At 31.9% G+C, this 24,790-nt stretch overlaps 3 protein-coding genes across 3 annotated transcripts; all 3 read left to right on the top strand.

The window, feature by feature from the left end:
- The first annotated feature begins 3,722 nt into the window (after positions 1 to 3,722).
- On the top strand, positions 3,723 to 6,710 carry LOC106069153 (uncharacterized). The gene is made up of 4 exons (XM_056043221.1): positions 3,723 to 4,325; positions 5,986 to 6,110; positions 6,260 to 6,350; positions 6,597 to 6,710. The coding sequence occupies exons 1-4, from the start codon at positions 3,723 to 3,725 to the stop codon at positions 6,708 to 6,710; spliced, it is 933 nt and encodes a 310-aa protein (XP_055899196.1).
- Positions 6,711 to 10,250: 3,540 nt separating this feature from the next.
- Positions 10,251 to 13,720, top strand: LOC106069152 (calcium-dependent protein kinase 1-like). Its single transcript, XM_056043220.1, has 4 exons — positions 10,251 to 10,859; positions 11,405 to 11,529; positions 12,175 to 12,293; positions 13,656 to 13,720. The coding sequence occupies exons 1-4, from the start codon at positions 10,251 to 10,253 to the stop codon at positions 13,718 to 13,720; spliced, it is 918 nt and encodes a 305-aa protein (XP_055899195.1).
- Positions 13,721 to 20,291: 6,571 nt separating this feature from the next.
- LOC106058358 (uncharacterized) lies at positions 20,292 to 22,631 on the top strand. The gene is made up of 4 exons (XM_056043219.1): positions 20,292 to 20,900; positions 21,422 to 21,546; positions 22,190 to 22,331; positions 22,551 to 22,631. Exons 1-4 carry the CDS (start codon positions 20,292 to 20,294, stop codon positions 22,629 to 22,631), a joined length of 957 nt encoding a protein of 318 aa, XP_055899194.1.
- Positions 22,632 to 24,790: the final 2,159 nt, after the last annotated feature.

The raw sequence follows: 24,790 nt of genomic DNA, 5'->3' as shown, positions 1-24,790 counted from the left end.
ATAATTTTCTTCCTTTTATGAGTCTTTTTTAAATATTTCAAACAAAAAATTAAACGGACACTAGGTATAGATGCGTTGACGTTGTTGTTGTTTTTTTAGGATAGCTCGTTCTAAGTCCCCCCGCCTCTGATCAGTACCTGACATTAATTAAGTCAAGTAAAGGAAAGTAGTCGTTGCGCAGGCCACATGACACCCTGAGACATAGAAGCAGATGACCTTTACATCATCAGCCTTATGGATTTTGCAATCTTTTACTTATCTAGTAAACAGTATAGTTCTAAATAATGTCAATTATACCGTAGATTAAAAAAAAAAAAACATAGAAATAGAGGTAATTGGATAACAGTAATGTTTTAACAATTTTGTTTTCTTGTTTTGTTCTAGATCTGATGATTTTCATTTTATCCTAACAGAAGAAAATGTTGTACATTAAAGGCAGTTTTATATTGTAGAGAAGTTGCTAAATTCTTTATAACATAGAAACTTCCACAACGGACATTAGACCGCCTTGAAAGAATAGGCCTAATTAATTGCATACAACATAACTTCTCTGTGATCAGTGGTACTTACACTCCTGTGCCCTGGGATCATAAACATTTCTGATTCCTTGCGGCCTCTTGACGTATTAATTTTGAGGCGCGATATGACACATATATGGGTCGGATATTGCCCGCGGGTCATAATTTGGGCATCATAAGTCTAGCATTTATTCTAGACGATACACAGACCTAACATTAGACTAAAAAAAAGTAAATTCTATTGTTTAAGTGCAGTACGTCAGAGCGCTATCGGCTCGGCCACTTCTAATACAGTGATTTCTGTTTTATTCCAGAATAAATAAATAAAAACATGTCAGTAGTCCTTGTGTAAACATACGTATCATGTCAAACATGAAAATAATATTAAAAAAATACATTCCAATGTTTAGGAACGAGAGGGAAGGGGGGGAGGACTTGGCCACTGTTCTGCTTGAACGCGTCGGTTCGCTGTGGTCATAGCAGTGGTGGGTTGGGGTGGGATGCAGGGTCTATCAAAACTTGGATGTAACACTGGCTGATGTCCACCACAACTCAACCAAAAAAAAAAGATAAGAACAAAGAGTGGCTGAGATAAAAAGATGGTCACGGTGGTAGTGGGTCACTCTATCGACACCATGTTGTTTTTTCTAAAGCCATTGTCAATCTACGCTTGATATCTTTCAAGTACTAACGTGGTATGCACGTGTACTCCTGCCTCCTCTTCGACTATATAGTTTTAAATTAGTCAGCTCTATGTTTGGAGGAAACCTAGTTTCTCATTAAGTTTGTTCTAGTTTAAAAAGTGAATTGAAGAGCTATTAGGCTTAATTTTTAAAACAAGCGGGGAAAAAGGGGGGGGGGGAAGTGAAGACCTTAAGAAATAAGATTTAAAATTAAATGAAAATACTTTTTGCAACAATGTATAGGCCTTAGATATGTGTTTTTCAAACTTTTCCATGCAGATCATTTAGCCGGACATTTCGCTTATTTAAGAGGTTAAATGACGTGGTAACTTACTAGTTTAATTATTCCAGTAGTTCTTCAAACACCTATTCATGCCACGTGGAATAATAAGGTTTCGTGCAACACAGCTTGGGTAACACTGGCCTATATAAATGGGTATAGAATTCAACAAAATAAATAAAAAACAAACTATGCTTTACACAGAGAGAATGTTTAAAATCAGTTTTTTGTTCAATCATCAGCATCATCATCTGTAGTATCCACATCGAACGCTATTCGAGAAAGAGCCTTCCAGGAAGGTTTTAAATTCCTGACATTATGTAAAGTTCCCCCTTTCAGACAATGAGGTCTATAGGGCAGATGATGTAAAGCTCATCTGTTTCTGTAGCACAGGGTTAACTAGAGTGTCATGTGGCCAGCATAACTACCAACCGCTTTTACTTTGCCCCAACTAATGACAGGTACCCACGGGAATTCGGAGTATTCACAGGCGCACAAGGGATCCAGAAACTAAAAATATCAGTCTTCACCAGGATTCGAATCCAAGACTCCAGTTCAGAAACAAGGGGCTTTACATCTTCGAAACTGAAATTCAATCATGTATATAGTACTAACATGTATATAGCACTAACATGGATATAGTACTAAAATGCATATAATACTAATATGTATATAATACTAACATGTATATAATACTAACATGTATATAGTACTAAAATGCATATAATACTGATATGTATATAGTACTAACTTGTATATAGTACTAACATGTATATAGTACTAAGATGTATATAGTAGTAACATGTATAAAATGCTAATATGTATATAATACTAACATGTATATAGTGCTGATATGTATACAAACTAACATGTATATAGTTCTAACATGTATATAGTACTAACATGTATTTAGTACTAACATGTATTTAGTACTAACATGCATATTGTAATAACATGTATATAGTACTAACATGTATATAGTACTAATAGGTATACAATACGAACATGTATATAGTACTAACATGCATATAGTACTAACATTTATATAGTACTAACACATATATAGTACTAACATGTATATAGTACTAAGATGTATATAGTACTAGCATGTATATAGTACTAACATGTATTTAGTACTAACACATATATAATACTAACATGTATTTAGTACTAACATGTATTTAGTACTAACATGTATATAATACTAACATGTATATATAATACTAACATGTATATAGTACTTTCTCTAATATAAATTCTTACATTTATAACACAATTAATAAAATTAATCCACTTAGAGACACTTCAGGACAGAAGAATAAAAATTTAAGCAGTGATAAAAAAATCATACTGAATACAATGTATTATTGTTTACATGGGAGTAGCCAAAAAGGGGGGGGGGTAATCAGAGTTTTCTTTGCGTGGTCAATAAGCTATTTTTTTTTCTCTAAAAGATATATACAAACTGTCTAATTTCTAGGAAAATTGTTAGAGCCGTTTTCGAAATCAATGTCTACAACACTCCACCAAACAAACGTTTCCAATCCGAGCTAACAAAAAATTCTAAGGTAAAATATTATATACATTTTATTGGTACATGACTGAGGCTACCCTCTCCAACCCTTTATCAACATTTACTATCTCACAAACACACATACACACACTCCTAGTTTACCTTGATACTCCTGAAACACAAACAAATCATTCGCTTGAATAACAAAGAAATAAACATAATAGAGACCCGGCGTAGACTATTGTGGTGTCTAGAGGAGCCGAACAATAGCTTCATTAGTTGTAGCGCGTCAAAGCGCTATCGGTTCGGCCACTCCTATTGCGGTCATTCTTGTCCAGCCTAAATAAAAACGTGTCAGCTGACCTTAAGTAAACATATACTGTCCACTTCAAACAATAGAGTCGCTTAAATTCCTTACAGCGCAAAAAAGTTAAGAGATGAAAGCATGTTCCACCGCATCGACAACTTTCAGTCACAAATCACATGACAAAGAAAAGGCGCCAAAGTATTCAGAGGGAAGAGCTTCATTAGCAAATAAATCAGAAGGACATCTTCATTTCTTGAAATACTCAGCTTCTTGAGACACTTGTGTTACTTCTGAAAATCTCATCCAGTGATCAGCTTGTGTTTAAATCATTTCTTCCCTTAATATTTACAACTTGTGTTTAATTAAAACAGATCTAGTTCATTCTATATTTCTAATTACTTCGACTCTGCTTCTATTCACAATGTTGACCAGTAAAGGAAAAGTCTTACAAATTAAAGAGTATCAGAATGATGCCTGTGAAGTCTACGATATGCAGATAGAGAAAGTTATAAGGGATCGTTACCCTACCAAAGTTGTACAAGCTCACAAAAGACTCGATCCCAACAGAAAGTGGGCTGTAAAAGTGTGTTACAAACATGATACAGAGAAAGGGATTTCGGCGGAACGTCAGTTCTTAACAGAAGTTGGACTACTGGCAGAGCTCAAACATCCCTTCATCATGTGCTTGGACACCGTGGCATCATTTCCCAATTACTTCTGCTTCGTCATGCCATTCTACGAGCAGGGCACGCTGACCAAGGCTCTCCCAACGATGACACAGTTGTTGAGAGATGAATGGCTGGTGCAGCTTTGCTGTGGAATCAAGTTTCTTCACGACAGAGGAGTCGCTCACAGAGACCTGAAATCTGACAACATTTTAATCACCAACCAAAAGAATGTGGTCATTGCTGATTTTGGATTAGCTGATTACGTCTTGCCATCTGAGCCTTTAGTTACCGGGAGAAAAGGAACACTCTTGCATATCTCCCCTGAGCAGGACAATGAGACATTTAACTGTTTCCAAGTAAGTCTGATTTTTTTTTAAAAGTATGTCATTATGAGTACTTAGTAGTAAATTTTAACCATTTCAGTTATAAACTTTTTTCAAGTATGGCGCTTGAATGTATTACTAACTAACTAGTTTAGCTGACATTATTTTTCATAATTGTAAAGTGTTAAAATATGGCATCATTTGCAAACCTGAAATTTATATGTTTAGTTAAATCGCTAAAAAAAAAAAAAGAAGCGCCAAATGTGATAGATAATTCGATGAAATCTAATACTGCTTTATGTAAAAGTTTTTTTTAATAAGAAAAATAATATTTTTGATATAATTATGATGCACAAAAAACTTGGGAAATAAAACTAAAAAACGAGTTAGACTAAATGTAGATAACATTGAAAGAACGTTTGGGCAAATAAATTAAAGAAGGTGAATGATAAAACCTACTAGCATTCTATACCATTCTTATAAGTATAGACAATCACCTTTCCTATACGTATAGACAATCACCTTTCTTATACGTATAGACAATCACTTTTTTATATGTATAGACAATCACCTTTCATATACGTATAGACAATCACCTTTCTTATTCGTATAGACAATCATCTTTCTTATAAGTATAGACAATCACCTTGCTTATAAGTAAACACAATCACCATTCTTATAAGTATAGATAATCACCTTTCTTATATGTATAGACAATCACTTTTCTTATATGTATAGACAATCACCTTTCATATACGTATAGACAATCACCTTTCTTATACGTATCGACAATCACCTTTCTTATACGTATCGACAATCACCTTTCTTATACGTATCGACAATCACCTTTCTTATACGTATAGACAATCACCTTTCTTATAAGTATAGACAATCACCTTGCTTATAAGTAAAGACAATCACCTTTCTTATATGTATAGACAATCACCTTTCTTATATGTATAGACAATCACCTCTTTTATAAGTATATACAATCACCTTTCTTATATGTATAGACAATCACCTTTCTTATAAGTATAAACAATCTCCTTTCTTATATGTATAGACAATCACCTTTCTTATAAGTATAAACAATCTCCTTTCTTATACGTATAGACAATCAACTTTCTTATATGTATAGACAATCACCTTTCTTATAAGTATAAACAATCTCCTTTCTTATATGTATAGACAATCAACTTTCTTATAAGTATAAACAATCTCCTTTCTTATATGTATAGATAATCAACTTTCTTATAAGTATAAACAATCTCCTCTTTTATATGTATAGACAATCACACTAGGATAAACAAATGTTTAGGTAATGAAACCAAAGAGACCATTGTCAAATGTAGATGTCTATATAAAATATCTTCACTTTATTGTTTCAACACAATTAATTCATTAGATCTCAACACAGATTTTGTTTTTTACATAGGCCGAAAAACATAACACACACAAACACACTCATACACACACACACTGAGAGAGAGAAAAAGAGAGAAAAACTTTGTAAAGGTACAACAATATCGAACCAAATTGATTTACTAGCTGTTTAAACCTATCAAAACACTAACTTAGACTAACTACAAGTATATATAGGTGCAAAATAATTGTCGACCTATTTAGGAAAATAGAAACATTTTAGTCAGCATTAAGTAATTGCAGTAATGTTTTTTTTGTTTCGTTATTGTAGTGCGATATGTACTCACTTGGAGTAGTCTACTGGTGCATGATGTACATGGTAGATGTCATAGACCTGAAGCCTAAAGAGCCACTACTCACGATAGCTTCACGAACATTCATTCCAGAGATCGACAGGTGAGTCAAAACATAATAAATAATATAAAAAAAAAAATAGAAAAAAATTATATATAAAAATAGAAATTAAAAAAAATGAAATTTTTGAATAATTTGCCATATGTAGAAATTTAGTAATAAAATGTAACTTTATGATCTTTTGTTTTCAGATACATTCTGTCATGTCTTTTGGAAGCTGATCCTACCAAGAGGTTTTCAGTCCTGAGTCTCCTCCATTTACTGAACTACTCAGAACGCTTTGTACACAGAATTAAACTGCTTAGAGGTAATCCATCTGTCTATTTGTTTATTTGTTAGCCTGGCAAATACATTGTGGACATTTAATATAATGTAAAACTAATTTAAAAAGCTGAAAAAAAAAATGTTTTAGCACTAACAATGTATCCGTTTGTCTTTCAGAAATATTTTTGGTCTGTCTGTCTGTCATCTTGTCTAAATCTTTCTTTTTATCTAAAAGTACAACTTGAGTGTATTCTTTCTCTACAGATATTGGTTTACTGTAACTGTCAAGAGATGTGTTTCTTTGTTCAAGTCTCAGAGTTCAAACAAGATTTTGTGATGATAGCTGTTCCTAAAAATTTGGGCACTATAAATATGTAATTTTCGGAATCAAAGAAACAATTTATTGTTAGTAGATTTAAAATTCAGACATTTGTCACACTTTTTTTCTCAGACTGGCTAAGACACAGACACTAACACTTTATGACAGATACATTGGCACATATACACAGTCTTCCACATACACAGAAACTCTCAGTGGTTTATACAATGAATGGCTCAGACATTCTGTTATACTTACAATCTTATTTAAATCTTTGCACAAATACACAATTTTACACACACACTAACCCTCACAAATGTATAAGACATTATAGTGTTTTAAATAAAAAAAACTTCAACATTAGTTTATATGTCTTTTTAAATTTGACTTTTACATTCTGGATGAAATATTATTGTCACCGTTAAACAAGTTCAACTTAGTACTGGGACTAGTAGGAATCAGGGAAAATAATGAAAATGATCATAAACTTTTGAGTTGTCTTTAATGTGTCGAATGCATAAAAACATGAAATATTCCAATTGGATAGAAATAAAATTTTACACGATTATTAAAAAGAAGAAAATAAAATTAGTCTTATTTTTGGGGGGAACAAAATACATCACATAATCTTTTTTATTTATTTTTGTTTGTGTTTAACATGTGTCCATCTTTCTTTTGTTTCTGTGATTATTTAATTTTGTAATTGATGAAATAATTTTATGTTTAAGCTTTTATACGTGTGTTAAAACTATTTTATTAAATCTTGACAGTCTGTGACTGAAGATAACTCCTGCATGTCAAATAAATGAATTAAAAATAATAAAACTTCATATAAATCTTTCATTTCGTTGTTTTAATACTTTATTTATTTAGTTGTTTATTTGTTGTTGTTGTATTCTAATCTATTTCTTCTGAATTAGAAACGAAGTGTCTCAACTTCAAATTCAATTTTAAAATCTAAAAATTGTGAACCAAAAATTAAATATTAAAGTCTACATTCAAATATTTATAACCTTGAAACAAAATGCAAACATAGTAATCTGCCATGTTTAAGGTTTTTTTTCTTATTATCACTCAAAGAAGTTTGAAGTTAATATGAAAGTTACAATATTTATTTTTTAAGTTCTGTCTTTTAAATCCCATAGTATCTATTGTGCAGGTAGAAATAAATTAAAGTATTGAAGTATTCGAATTCATTCAATAAGTGTTTAATATCCTGTAGATCAATCAAATAAAATAATAACGCAGATAATACACACTGCGTTTCATGAGACTGAAATCACTTGTATCATACATATAAATACCTTAGTAATGTAGCTTGTCTGACTAATTTAAACAATGAACTCTTAACAATGATTCCAATACTAAGACACAAAAAAATTATTATTGAATATTATTCCTTTACCAATTAACAAAAATTATAATAAAATTAATTCAAACGCAAATTGGAATTAGTAGATTGATTTCAATGTGTTTTTCAATAATATTATCTACTGACACACAAAATAAAACACAAAATAAATAGTACATTTATCCTTGTAAATTCAAGAACACGGTAGTGTCTATCGTCCTGGGTTTGAACCTTTTCTGCCGCAGACATACAAGAGGTTTTGACTAAGATTCAATAACCTTCATATCTGTGGCGCTTGTAGTTGAGTGGAAAATCGCTTAGCTTTGGAAATGAGTGGTCTTGGGTTTGTATCTCGGTAAAGAAATTGATATTTCGGAACATTGAGGACACTATTGAATCCATCCAACTCTATGGGTACATTAGTTTATTAGTAATATATTATATTATACTTAACAGTATAAGTTATTGGTTATTGTACAGAACACATGTCACCCTTGTTAAATTTAGAATCTTAAATGTATACCTCTTAGGGATCAAGTCGGAATGGAGTTTAAGGGAAACAATTTACAGATGGAGACAATACACAAAAAAAACAACTCGGTTATATCCCTTATAATCTTTCGGAATATCATTTTTTTTCCTTCCAATATTGTCTTTATTATTTGTGAATAATCAAACAATTTTCTCTGTAGTCTATATCTATTTAATGATAACTATACAAACAATATTTTCAAAGAGTTATCAATTTAATATTATTGACACCGGTTTCCTTCAGCTTTAAAAATACATACAACCTATAGGTTTGCTTTCATCAAATTTGTATAATGACAATACGATAGGCGTTTTAAAAAAAAATGAAATAATAATATGTTGAACATTTCCTTTTCTAAAAGAAACTATTTAAATAAAATCGTTTTTAATCTGATCTGTTTTTCTACTTATTTCATATGCTAAATAGTAAATTAAATGAATTACTTCCCTTGACACTTATTCCTCCACCCCTGCTTAATATGTACTATTATTCTTTGCTTTTGATGCTCCACTAACATATAAAATAATTTGCTTTCTCAAAATATTGATGCTAGGTAACAGAAACCCTGCGTTGACAATCAAAGCGTCCAGCGTAACTGAACAAAAGCTTTATTTTTTGGTGCTGTCACTCTGTGCGCCATTAGGTCGCTGGGCCACTTCTAATAAGTAGTTGCAATAAAACAGTTTTAAATGTAATTCTTCATCTCTTAGGGATAACCACAAACACATGCACCTTTGGTTTTATCATTGATATTAAATGTTCTACAAGTCTCGAATATTTCTTTAATATAGGTTGAAACTAAACTCATATAACTTATAATCTTTCGAATGTCACAATGTCAGGACTTCCCTTGCTACTTTGTATTTTTTATTAGTGAATATTTCAAGAATTTATCAGCGTCCGTAATTGGAAAATATAACTGATAGTATGTAAACACACAAAAAAACAAAAATACGCTTATTGGGACAAATCCTAGTTCATTAGCGAATAGCCAATTTTATAACTTATATATTCTTTTAAAATGTTGGAATAACGCGTTAAATCTCCATCGTAACAATCCATTTACATTTAACTATTCTATGTAAAAGTTATTTTAAATGGAGCGGGGAAGGCAGTGATACACTATTGACACACTCTCATAATGTCTACACAAACATCTACTTCGTTCAGCTTTGTTCCCCGCCATCCCCTGCTCTTTCTTCAGCTGACCGTGACTTTGTCCACTACGGCGGCTTACTAATTCGGACAAAGAAAACAAAAGATTGTTTACATTGTTATCAGAGACACTCAGCACTTCCATCGCTAATGAGGTCATCCTTGCGTAGCAACAAATTCTGACAGCAGCCCAAGCGTTGGTCCTCAGCTGACGCATGTACCTCCAAACAATTGCGTCTTCGTGTGTATTATACTGGTCAAAAACTTTAAAGACCATTCAAGAGGACTGGCGCACCGGTAGCTTTAAGATATTTGACCAATCACAAAACACTTTACTAAAACACCCACAGCATTGTAGGAGGAGCTTACATTCATCAGAAGAGTATATTAACTTTCACAGTTCAAATTAAAGTACATTCTCTTAATCAAAATAGTGATATCTTATTGCGATCTTCAAGTGTTGTGGTTCTTGATTGTTTGTGTTTCTTGGATTTATTTTCGTACTGTTGAGATCTACATCATCATTTATTGTCTGATAGCTCAATTCTGATCTATTCTACAATGTATCACTCGAAGAAAAAGAAAGACGGACTTCTAAGCTACCAAGACGATGCATGCCATGTGTATGGCTTTGAGGTGGAAAAACTACTTCAAGACAATCACCCGATCAAAGTTTTTCAAGTCAGATCCAAACAAGACCACAACGTGAAGAAAGTCATTAAAACTTATTTCAAAGACAATACTGATGTTGACCAAATAACCACAAGGCAATTCATGGCAGAAATTTCAGTACTCACCAAGATCCACCATCCTTATGTTATGGGAATGGATACCATGGGTATCTTTCCTGGTTACTTCGCATACGTGATGCCATTGTACGAAACAGGAACTCTGACCGAGGCACTGCCGACCCTGAATCAGGAGAAGAGTGATGAATACCTTGTGCAGCTGTGTGCAGGACTTAAATTTCTGCATCGACATAACATCGCTCACAGAGACGTGAAAACGGACAACGTTTTGATCACAGCAAAGGAAAAGAGGGTGGTCATTGCTGATTTTGGTTTGTCGGATATCTTGCCCACTATTGATACGCCAGTGAGCACAATAAAAGGAACCCATATGTACATTTCCCCAGAACAGTTTATCCAGAAAGATTTTAACGCTTTTAAAGTAAGTGAAATTTAATCATTTTTGTTTAAAGCCCCTTAAGATCTAATTGCCATAATTATTTAAAACTGCGGTTTTTAAATAAACCATTTATAGCATAAGTTAATTCCTTTAAATTTTAAAGCTGTAATAGTAAGAATTGGTTTCAGAGCCTTTAAACTTCAGCGGATATTGTTTGACTAAAATAATGGCTTTTATATATATTAAAATTGCTATATTTTAAAATTTATTTAAAAATAATTATGAATATATATTTTTTTCATCATACATTTAATAAAGTATGTCTTGTTTTATGGGTGTATTTTTTTAAACTAAGCTAGTTTTACCTTATATTTAATACTTAATAATAAGCACCACTTTTCACTTAAGCATAAAAAAAAACACTATGCATATAATAACAAATTTCACAAGTTTATATCGATTTTAAAATTCCTTAACCTGTTTAATATCTTGATCAAGATCTAATTTACCTTGTAAATATGTTGCTTTAATATTCCCCCAAAAGACAGGGCAATGATCTCATGCTGTCTGTATTGTTTTCTTTACAGTGTGATATGTATGCACTAGGAGTTGTCTACTGGTGTATGGTTTTCAAAGTGGATGTCTTTGATTTAAAGAGCAGCGAGCAAATGCAGGAATCAGTCAATACTTTGTGTGATACTAGTATAGACTGGTAAGTCCAACATTCATATTTAATATTTGGTTATGACTTTTATTAATAAGTAAACAAAAAAATCCTCTTTAGAGTTGTTCATGTGTCAGTTGAAATTCAAAAGTTAAAAATTGTCAATTTTGTTTTACTTTGAATGTTCAGCTTTTTACAATACTTCTATTCAAATCGAACATTGTGAATGGGTGGGCTCAATCTGGGTGGACACGGTTCTCAAAAACGGCTGTAACAAATTTCCTAGAAATTAAACATTGACATATATCGTGGGGAATAAATGACTAGCTATTTGGCAAGACTGGGGTACATTTGAGTGTTATGAATGTGTAAAATAAATAAATAAATTTAAATTAGGCTACAGGACAAGAGACTATACTTTTTTAGAATAGATTATACGCTTTCGGGTAGTCCCGCGTGTAGACCCTATTCATTCAATTTTTTTTCAATAACTATTTGCGCAGCATCTTTTAAGTCGAGGTCTGTAGGCCTATTATTAAAATATTATTTAAAAATTTCCCTATGGAAAGAGGTGGGATGAAAATGTTCCATTTTTTTAAAACTGATATTTAGTAATTATTAGGAGCAGAATAATCGCTCAATAAATTTGAAAAATTTTTTTTTCATGCTTAATTTTTTGTTTGTTTGTTTCAGGCTAGTTTTGACCAATCTTTTAGACCCGAGCCCTGTCGACAGGTTAACCTGTTACAATCTCCTCTGCGTACTGGAGCAGCCTGAATATCGTTTTACAGACAGAATAGCCAGTCTTAGAGGTAACGGAACAAATATTCCATCAGTCTGTCTTCAATGTTTTAACTCTGTCCAGTGTCTGTCTCGGTAGTTTTCTTTGTAAACCAAAAGAAAAAAATCTTTTAAAAATATTTTAATTTTCAAACCACACTAATCTACTTGAATACCTGTTTATAATACTACGACTACTAAGAAAACTGTCCTCGTTTAATGTTAGCGAAAAGGCCTTGGCTATGTTTTATCACGCTCACATCTGCAATATTTTAAGTTTCAATATCACTGCCTGGTATGGCAATCTGAGCATTAAAAATAAAAATAAACTTAATAGAATCCTAAATGCTGCTGGCAAAATCATTGGCAAAAAACAAACCCCATTTGGGCAGTTGTTTGAGACAAACATCTATAAAAAAGCTAACAAGATCCTCGAAATAAAGAATCACCCTTTGTGTCAGGACTTTGTGATTTTACCATCACAAAAGAGATACAAGACACCGATAGCAAAGACAAACAGACACAAACACTCTTTTGTTCCCCTGGCAATCAAATCATTAAATAAGAACAATCTGGTATAAACTTTGTCACATGTAAATTATGAGTGAGTCTGGTGTGAATGTACACTTTGGTTTCTTATAGTTATAATGTCTTTTGTTTGGTGTAATGCACAAATTGTAAGACAAATTTCCTTACGGATAATAAAGATTATTATTATTATTATTATTAATATTAACAACTTGCTTTTTTTTTGTCCTCTCTAATTTTAAACGCAATTTTTTTTCTTTGTCTTCTGCAGAACAACGCTTTATTTAAGCGTCCAGGTCAATTCCTTTTGTCTACACGAAGGACTGTTCTCTTAGCCTCATGAATGATGTGATGTCATGGCCAGGACTTAAAACTTAATTGTAATTTATATGTAATAAAATCTCTGTGCAACAAATCATCAATTATTCTAATAAAGTTTTTGTCTTTTAAAATAAAAAAAAATCTTTGTTTTGTTTCATTTTTGTTATTGTTGTTATTTTTCTTTAAAATACATTTGTTTTTTACTTTGAATCTTTATTGAAAAATAAATGTGCAAACATCTAATAAAAATTTTAGAAAAAAACATTTATAAATAGTATTTAATCATACATGTAAGTACAACACAAATGTACGTAACTCTGAATTAAGTCATATGATTTATTGACAATTCATTGTTACACACGTTTACAAAAAAATAAAAGCTTTTAGTCTAAACAAAAAAAGAACACACTTAATGACAAATCCTTGTCTTTCTTGAGTGATTTAATACCATGATAAACTTCCCAAAAGCTTAAAAATTGAGCCTAATTTTATCCAAATACTAAAGACACATACTTTCAAAAATATAATAACATTGTCCTTTGCAGTTATCATTAATGTTGCATTAAGTAAATGGTTGAATCAGCAAAGATCAAATGAAAAATCAAAATAAAGCTTTCAATATCGGATTCTAGTTGTGTGTAATGATTTAATAAAACAATAAAATTCTGATAGACAGTAGTTGGTTATATTGGAATACCATTTATATGGTGTAATCATGGTGCAAGAAAATATAAAGATTTATTTTAAACTTGACATACCTTTGTTTGACCGCTTTGATTTTCATTAATTAATCACTTTAAAAATGTATTAAACAAAAATGGATGTCATATATTACTTAAAGAAAAAAAAAATAACAAATTGAAAGTGATTTGACTGTCCCCCCCCCCCCCAGCTCACATATTTAAAAAAGTACTCCAGTTTAAAATACATTTAATATTTTTATACTCTCCCTTTCTTATTGTTACCGGGTAGCAGACATTAGTTGATGAAATTAAAAAGTTGTACTGGTTACATGACATCGTAGTTAGCTATTTGTCATAGAATAAGTCAATCAGTAAATCATCTATTCAGGATAATATCTATGATACTATTTATTATAATCATAGCAATGGAACAGTGGTTCTGAAAACAAAATTCTATACTAAGTTCTAAATTGTAATAGAAATAATATTGTGTTATAAATTTTATAGTTTCGGAAGAATAGTTTTAGGTAGTTATTTAATCAGTTGTCTAACTGATTGTTTTTTTAAATACATAGTTTCTAAGTATTTAAAAAAAAAGTTAATTTGGTGTAGTACAGGGGTTGGCAAATTACGGCCCGCGGGCCACATGCGGCCCGCCGGAGTCTTTAATGCGGCCCGCCGACACTTACAGAAATCAGGTTCGCACTCAGTATATACATATAAAATGTTAATATTAAAAAAAAAATCTAAATAAATTATTGAAACTGTCTCATTTTTAAAAGTTTGAAGTAAACGAAGATTATGCTTATTGGCTATACATCTATACACTTAATTCAGGACACAATCTCTGAATGTTATGTAGGGTTGATGGAGTTCGATCTTTGACTGAGAAAAGTAGTTGTTTTATTTATAAAAAGAAAAAATCCCAACCATAGACTTTAAACAAGAAAGTTTGCGCAAAGCTGCATAAAATTTTAGTGTTAAAATATAACATAATATTATAATCACACTGAAGAGAGCAAGAGATGTTAACCACAGGTAGTTCCTAGTTATGAACAAAGTATTCCAATGTATCCGCTGGCTTAGCATGGGTAAAAAAAAATAAGAAGAATATAAAATCTCAAGGGAGAAATTGTTATCTTACTTGAAGGACATTGACTGTGAATTTGTTACCAGCATCTCTAATGCCGTGTGGAAGACAAATGTCATGTTTTTAATAACTTTATATGTTTTTTTTTGTTGTTTTTTTTTTGCTATTGGTTGTATGCATATAAAATGTAAATGCATGTTAAATCTTTTCTAACAAGGCTTTCCCACTTCTACAAGCAAGAAAAAGAAAATAGTTTTTGTCATTTTCCTTTGCTGAAAGGTGAAACTATTTTTAGTGAAATTATTAAAATTACAACACTTATTAAGATTCCATAATTGTGCAATTTATATAAGCAAATTTTAAGACGTCTACAACCAGTTTTCAATACCCTCAGCTCAACAGAAGCTGATTCAGCTCCAGAGGACCTAACTCCAAGCAAAGAGAAGCTTCAGTCACTACTTCCACGGGAGTTTTATGGGTGCCAGAAGCTGTATTTCCACACTCACTTAAAAAAAACTTTGCTGCTGTTCACACTATTTTGGGTACTCATACATCTGTTCTTCTTCTTCATTCTCATTTTACATGTTGGAGGGTTCAGATCAGTAATCCTATATCTGAGATGAACAGCGCAGTGGTCTTCAGATCAGACAGTTCTCAGAATAGTCTTTGGAGGTTTTCGGGGCCAGCGTCTTGTTCGGGTCTCTTGATTTAGTATGCACCATTGAAGGACACGGTCAGCATTCTCTGGTGATGCTCAACAAGGGCAGGTTTCGCTGGTCCCGACATTTAACTTCCGGAACATATATTGTCTCATTCATTGAGCAGTTATTTTTTGGTGGAAACAAAAACAAGTGTAATCAGTGGTCAATGTTGACTGACTGTAATTTAACATCAGTCACAAGGGTAACAACTAGTAAGCAAGTTTCACAGTTCCGAAACGATATGCACGAGTGTAAGAAGTAAAATACTGCACATCAAGTACTGCTGTATAATTGTGGGGATATTGTGATAAAAAAGACAAAAGCAATTTTTTTAAAAGTCGTAAAATTGGTTTCGAAAATTGCTAACTTTTTCAACGTGGAGTATGGAAAGGAAAAGGAAAGAAACGTGACTATAATACAGTGTAAATATGAATTAAAAGACACTCTACACAGTTGGCTAGCGTATCTTTCTAATTTATATGTGTGTGTGTGTGCGCGGCCCGCCATCCGCAATTTTTTTTAATGCGGCCCTCGAAACAAAAAGGTTGCCCACCCCTGGTGTAGTAGAAATGTTTGCATTAACCCCCCTCCCCCCCCCCCCCCATACACAAACAGACCAAAAAAAATCTTAATACATTAATCTTTTTTTTTTAAATTTAGTATTAAAGCAGAAAGAAAAAAAGATTGAAATCTAGTAGAAAATTAGAAGCACAAACACATTTAATAAAAAAAAGCATTAGTTTCAAATCATATGTACTTTTAAAAATGTTTTGGCACTAGTAGCTGGGCAGTTTTCTCAAGTCATAACTCTGAACACTCACCCTCATACAAAGAAACATAAACAAACACTTGTTTTCTTTAGGTTCTTTTTTGACGCTCCGTAACTTAAACAGACAATGGACTACACCGACAAAAGACATCTACATGTTAGAGACCCGGCGTTGACATTCATAGTGTCCAGTGCCATTGAACAATAGCTTCATTAAATGCATTACATAGCTCGGCCACTCTTTATGTCAACATTCTAGTCCAGTTTAAACAAAAATAAGATAAGATGTCGGCTGTGTGCTTTAAATGTCTATCAATAGTGTCCACTTCAAACTGTAACTTGGATTCTTTTGCTGGACATTAGCCAAAGAAATGAAAGTAGGGTCCAGAGCATCAAAAGATTTATGTGACATATTATATAAGTCCACGTTAAAAGATAAAGTTAAAAAAAAAGCGAAATTAAAAATCCTTTTTAATAAAGAGTTATCTAAGGAGAAGAACTCTGTACTTACAACTATATTTTTCAGGAATGTCGAAGTTATTTTGCTATTTCGGTACAAGACAAAAAATGTATTACAAATTTTACAAATAATAATTGATCTAACTGTGTAAATTTTTTAAAATTAATTCATATTTCGTTAGGTAAAGTAAAGTTCCCATTTCAGACTTTGTGGTCTATAGGGCAGATGGTGTAAAGAATATTCGTTTCTGTGGTCTACGGTCAATGAAAGTGTTTTATGGCTAGCACATGTCAGGTACCCATTAGAACTGGATGGACTCAGACGCGGCCAAGGATTAAAAATCTGAGTCTTCACCAGGATAGTAACTAGGGACCACGGTTCAGAAGCCAAGCGCTTTACCGCTCAGCCACCTCTCCTCCCAGGTTTGTTAGGCAATCTAAATTTTAATTTAAAAAAAACATACATGTTATTAGCATGGACATTGACAACAAACAAACCCCACTTTGATTATTAAGAAAGCTATAAATATTTTATATAATTATAGAAATCTCTGGGTCACAATATTAACATTTTACCACGAAGACACCAACTATAACAAAACAGACATGATGACTTGTTTGTTCTGTCTAGTAAGATACACCACTCTTAGTCAATTTTTCTCAGTCAAATAATATTTTCATTGTAATTGTAGTAAGTGGTAAAGCGCTGGATTCCGAACTTCGGGTCACGGTCCCGGTTTTTAATTTTTGTCGATTACTATTACTATTAGCGAAAGTAACGTAATACAATAATAATAATAATTAAATACTAGTATGTGACCATATACAGGATAATTACGATACAATTTATATATATAAGAAGAAATCATTGCATTAAAAATCAAAATGAGCTTGTTATAGTTGAATATTTTGTTTATTTTATAGAAAAAAAATATTATACTGATTTTTGTATTTGTTTTTCAAGGGGTGGGGAGGGTGGATGTTGTTTATTGTTTTGGTAATTTTGAACAACAACAAAAAAAAAAAAAACAACACACACACACAAAAAAAGAAGTTCTTAAAAAGTTGCGTTGTCATACAAGTTATCAGCGTGGTTTCTACTTCGGCAGAGCAGTAACTTAGATTCAAACTTATGCCTTGAAGGTTGCATACATTTAATGTGAGACTTGTTAATAAATGTTTGCGAAACTAAGTTTTAATTATTTTACTTTAAAGATGTTTACCGTATGTGAAATTTAAAGTTGTGACTACCATGTCCTCCAGTTATACAAAGACAAGAATATTTATTGCTCTATTGTCCTGACATTTCTGTTCACCTGACAATAGATCTAGTTGAGAAAAAATAAAAGGCTGTGCTGTCCACCTTATATTCTGGTTAACTATTGGCTATAGATAAGCTCTTCATCATCTAACCAATAAACCGATAAATCAGTACCGCTTCTTTTTTACGTTCTACGCTGTAGCCTGTAGGTTTAAACCCTTTCAGCCGGCGACATGCGAGAGGTTTGGACTAAGATTCAATAAATTTCATATCTGTGGCGCTTGTAGTTGAGATGAAAAGCGCTTAGCTTTGGAAACGAGTGGTCTTGGGTTTGTATCTCGGTAAAGAAAATGATATTTCGGAACGTTGAGGACACTATTGAATCCATCCAACTCTATGGGATCATTAGTATATTAGTAATATATTATATTATACTTAAAAGTATAAGTTGTTGGTTATTGTACAGGACACATGCCACCCTCGTTAAATTTGGAAGCTTAAATGTATACCTCTTTGGATCAAGTCAAAATTGAGTTTAAGGGAAACAATTTACAGATGGAAACAATACACAAAAAATAACTAGGTTATATCCCTTATAATCTTTCGGAACCCCTTTTTTGTTTTCCTCCAATGTTGTCTATATTATTTGTGAATAATCAAACAATTTTCTTTGTTGTCTATATATCTATTTCTTGATAACTATATATATTAAAAGAGTAATGAATTTAAAATTATTGACACCGGTTAACTTCAGCTCTAAACATACATACAACCTATATGTTTGCTTTCATCTAAATTGTATAATGACAATAGCAAAGGCGTTTCTTTAAAAAAATCAAATAATAATACGTACACTATTTCCATTTCTAAAAGAAACTATTTAAATAAAATCGTTTTTGATCTGATCTTTTTTTTTTACTTATTTCTTTCGCTAAATAGTAAATTACATGAATTATTTCCTTGACACATATTCCTCCGTCCCTGCTTAACATTTACGAAACATCTTTTCTTTTTTGATGCTCCACTGACCTATAAAAAATTAATTTGCTTTATCATAGTATTGGTGCTAGGTAACAGAAACCCTGCGTTGACAATCACAGTGTCCAGTGTAACTGGACAAAAGCTTTTTTTTTGGCTCTGTCACTCTGTGCGCTATCAGTTCGGCCAGTTCTAATTGGTTGTTGTAATTCAAAACTTGTAATACTTCATCTCTTAAGGATTATTATATACACATGCATCTTGAGTTTCGTTATCTATATGATTTATCCTACAAGTCTCGAATATTTCTTTATTATAGGCTGAAATTTATACATATTTACTGGTGGAGAACTAAACTCATATAACTTATAATCTTTCAAATTTCTCAATTTTTATTTATTATTAGTGAATATTTCAAGAATATATCAGTGTCCGTAATTGGAAAATATAACTGATAGTATGTAAACACAAACAAACAAAAATACGCTTATTGGGACAAATCCTAGTTCATTAGGGAATAGCCAATTTCATAACTTATATATTCTTTTAAAAGAGTAAAATAACGCTTAAAATCTCCATCGAAACAATCCATTTACATTTATCTATTCTATGTAAAATTTATTTTAAATGGAGCGGGGAAGGCAGTGATACACAATTGACACACTCTCATAATGCCTACACAAACATCTACTTCGTTCAGCTTTGTTCCCCGCCATCCCCTGCTCTTTCTTCAGCTGACCATAACGTTGTCCACTACGGCGGCTCACTAATTCGGACAAAGAAAACAAAAGATTGTTGACATTGTTATCAGAGACGCTCAGCACTTCCATCGCAAATGAGGTCGTCCTTGCGTAGCAACAAATTCTGAAAGCAGCCCAAACCTTGGTCGGTCAGCTGACGTATGTACCTCCAAAAAATGGCTTCTTCGTGTGTATTACACTGGTCAAAATCTTCAAAGACCATTAAAGGCACACCTGTAGCTTTAAGATATTTGACCAATAACAAAACACTTTACTAAAACACCCACAGCATTGTAGGAGGAGCTTACAGTTATCGGAAGAGTATATTAACGTTCACAGTTCAATTAATGTACATTCTCTTAATCAAAATAGTGATATCTTATTGCGATCTTCAAGTGTTGTGGTTCTAGATTGTTTTGTGTTTCTTGGATTTATTTTCGTACTGTTGGGATCTACATCATCATTTATTGTCTGATAGCTTAATTCTGATCTATTCTACAATGTATCACTCAAAGAAAAAGAAAGACGGACTTCTAAGCTACCAAGACGATGCATGCCATGTGTATGGCTTCGAAGTGGAAAAACTACTTCAAGACAATCACCCGATCAAAGTTTTTCAAGTCAGATCCAAACAAGACCACAACGTGAAGAAAGTCATTAAAACTTATTTCAAAGACAATACTGATGTTGACCAAATAACCACAAGGCAATTCATGGCAGAAATTTCAGTACTCACCAAGATCCACCATCCTTATGTTATGGGAATGGATACCATGGGTATCTTTCCTGGTTACTTCGCTTACGTGATGCCGTTGTACGAAACAGGAACTCTGACCGAGGCGCTGCCGACAATGAATCAGGACAAGAGTGATGAGTACCTTGTGCAGCTGTGTGCTGGACTTAAATTTCTCCATAGACATAAAATTGCTCACAGAGACGTGAAAACGGACAACGTTTTGATCACAGCAAAGGAAAAGAGGGTGGTCATTGCTGATTTCGGTTTGTCGGATATCTTGCCCACTATTGATACGCCAGTGAGCACCATAAAAGGAACCCATATGCACATTTCTCCAGAACAGTTTACCCAGAAAGAATTTAACGCTTTTAAAGTAAGTGAAATTTAATCATTTTTGTTTAAAGCCCCTTAAGATCTAATTGCCATAATTATTTAAAACTGCGGTTTTAAAAAAATCCTTCATAGCAGAAGTTAATTCCTTTAAATTTTAAAGCTGTAATAATAAGAATTGGATTTCAGAACCTTTAAACTTTAGCGGATATTGTTTGACTATAATATGGCTTTTATATATACTAAAATTGCTATATTTTAAAATTTATTTATAAATAATTATACATTTAATAAAGTATGTTATGTTTTTCGGCTGTATTTTTTTTTAACTAAGCTAGTTCTACCATATATTTAATAGTTAATAGCAAGCACCACTTTTCACTTAAGCATAAAAAAACACTATGCATGTAATAACAATTTCACAAGTTTTATATTGATTTGAAATTCCTTGACCTGTATAGTATCTTAATCAAGATCTAATTTACCTTGTAAATATGTTGCTTTAATATTCCCCCAAAAAGACAGGGCAATGATCTCATGCTGTCTGTATTGTTTTCATTACAGTGTGATATGTATGCACTAGGAGTAGTCTACTGGTGTATGGTTTTCAAAGTCAATGTCTTTGATTTAAAGAGCAGCGATCAAATGCAGGAATCAGTCAATACTTTGTGTGATACTAGTATAGACTGGTAAGTCCAACATTTATATTCAATATTTGGTTATGACTTTTATTAATAAGTAATCATAAAAATCCTCTTTAGAGTTGTTCATGTGTCAGTTGAAATTCTAAAGTTAAAAATTATCAATTTTGTTTTACTTTGATTGTTCAGCTTTTTACAATACTTCTTTTCAAATCGAACATTCTGAATGGCTGGGCTCAATTTGGGTGGACACGGTTCTCAAAAACGGCTGTAACAAATCTCCTACAAATTAAACAATTGACATATATCATGGGGAATAAATGACTAGCTATTTGGCAAGACTGAGATACATTTAAGTGTTATGAATGTGTAAAATAATTAAATAAATTTAAATTGGGCTACAGAACAAGAGACTGTACTTTTTTTGAATAGATTATACGCTTTCGGGTAGTCCAGCGTATAGACCCTATTCATTCAATTTTTTTTTCAATAACTATTTGCGCAGCATCTTCTAATTCGAGGTCTGTAAGCCTGTTATTAAAATATTATTATAAAATAATTTCCCTATGGAAAGAGGTGAATGAATTTTTTTTTAAAACTGATATTTAGTAATTATTAGGAGCAGGATAATTGCTCAATAAATTTGAAGATTTTTTTTTTATGCTTAATTTTTTTTGTTTGTTTGTTTCAGGCTAGTTTTGACCAATGTTTTGGACCCGAGCCCTGTCGACAGGTTAACCTGTTACAATCTCCTCTGCGTACTGGAGCAGCCTGAATATCGTTTTACAGACAGAATAGCCAGTCTTAGAGGTAACGGAACAAATATTCCATCAGTTTGTCTTCAATGTTTTAACTCTGTCCAGTGTCTGTCTCGGTAGTTTACTTTGTAAACTAAAAGAAAAAAAAATGTTTTAAATATGTTATAAACTAAAAAAAATTAATTTTCAAACCACACTAATCTACCTGGACACCTGTTTATAATATTAACAACTTTTTATTTTTTTTTTCATTCTAATTCTAAACGCGAAGTTTTTTTTCTTTGTCTTCTGCAGAACAACGCTTTATATGATCGTCAAGGTCAATTCCTTTTGTCTACACGAAGGACTGTTCTCTTTGCTTCAAGCAACATGTGATGTCATGGCCAGCACTTTAAACCTAATTGTAATTTGTATGTTATATAATCTCTGTGCCACAGATCATCAATTATTCTAATAAAGTTTTTGTCTTTTAAATCTAAAAAAAAATTCTTTGTTTTGTTTCATTTTGTTATTGTTGTTATTGTTCTTTAAAATACATTTTTTTTTACTTTGAATGTACATTGAAAAAAAAATGTGCAAACATCTAATAAAAATTTTAGAAAAAACATTTATAAATAGTATTTAATCATACATGTAAGTACAACACAAATGTACGTAACTCTGTATTAAGTCATATGATTTATTGACAATTCATTGTTAGACACGCTTAGAAAAAAAATTCTTAGCACTAAAATAAAAGCTTTTAGTCTAAACAACAAAAGAACACACTTAATGACAAATCATTGTCTTTCCGGAATTATTTAATAACATGATAAGCTTCCCCAAAGCTTAAAAATTCAGCCTAATTTTATCCAAATACTAAAGACAAATACTTTCACATATATAATAACATTTTCCTTTGCAGTTATCATTACTACTGCATTGAGTAAAAGGTTGAATCAGTAAAGATCAAATTAAAAAATCAAAATAAAGTTGTCAATATCGTATTCTAGTTGTGTGTAATGATCTAAGTAAACAATGACATTCTGATAGACAGTATTTGGTTGTATTGGTATACAATTTATATGGTGTATTCATGGTGCAAGAAAATATAAAGATTTATTTTAAACATGACATAGCTTTGTACGACTGCTTTGATTTTCATTAATTAATCACTTAATAAAATTATTAAATAAAAATGGATGTCATATATTACTTTAAAAAAACACAAAAACCATTGAAAAGTGATTTGACTGTCCACCCACCCCCAGCTCACATATTTAAAAAAATAAAGCTTGTACTCCAGTTTAAAATACATTAAATATTTTTATACTCTCCCTATCTTATTGTTACCGGGTAGCAGACATTAGTTGATGAAATTAAAAAGTTGTACTGGTTACATGACATCCTAGTTAGCTATTTGTCATAGAATAAGTCAATCAGTAAATCATCTATTCAGGATAATATCTATGATACTATTTATTATAATCATAGCAATGGAACAGTGGTTCTGAAAACAAAATTCTATACTAAGTTCTAAATTGTAATAGAAATAATATTGTGTTATACATTTTATAGTTTCGGAAGAATAGTTTTAGGTAGTTATTTAATCAGTTGTCTAACTGATTTTCTTTTTTTTAATACATAGTTTCTAAGTATTTAAATAAAAAGTTACTTCGGTGTAGTAGAAATGTCCACATTACCCCCCCCCCACACACACACACACACACACAGACCAAAACAAATCTTAAAATCATTTTTTTTTAAATTTAGTATTAAAGCAGAAAGAAAAAAAGATTGAAATCTAGTAGAAAATTAGAAGCACAAACACATTTAATAAAAAAAAGCATTAGTTTCAAATCATATGTACTTTTAAAAATGTTTTGGCACTAGTAGCTGGGCAGTTTTCTCAAGTCATAACTCTGAACACTCACCCTCATACAAAGAAACATAAACAAACACTTGTTTTCTTTAGGTTCTTTTTTGACGCTCCGTAACTTAAACAGACAATGGACTACACCGACAAAAGACATCTACATGTTAGAGACCCGGCGTTGACATTCAGAGTGTCCAGTGCCATTGAACAATAACTTCATTAAATGCATTACATAGCTCGGCCACTCTTTATGTCAACATTCTAGTCCAGTTTAAACAAAAATAAGATAAGATGTCGGCTGTGTGCTTTGAATGTCTATCAATAGTGTCAACTTCAAACTGTAACTTGGATTCTTTTGCTGGACATTCGCCAAATAAATGATAGTATGGTTCAGAGCATCAAGAGATTTATGTGACTAATTATATAAGTCCACGTTAAAAGATAAAGTTTAAAAAAAAGTGAAATAAAAATCCTTTTTTTAAAAAGAGTTATCTAAGGAGAAGAACTATGTACTTACAACTATATTTTTCGAGAATGTCGAAGTTATTTCGCTTTTTTTGGTATAAGACAAAATAATCTATTACAAATAATAATGTTTTGTTTTTAAAAAACTTATTCATATTTAGATAGGTAAAGTAAAGTTCCCATTTCAGACCTTGTGGTCTATAGAGCAGATGGT

This window comes from Biomphalaria glabrata, chromosome 10 (assembly GCF_947242115.1).
Source record: "Biomphalaria glabrata chromosome 10, xgBioGlab47.1, whole genome shotgun sequence".
Lineage (NCBI taxonomy): Eukaryota > Metazoa > Mollusca > Gastropoda > Planorbidae > Biomphalaria > Biomphalaria glabrata.
This window is presented reverse-complemented; position numbering and strand designations above follow the sequence as displayed.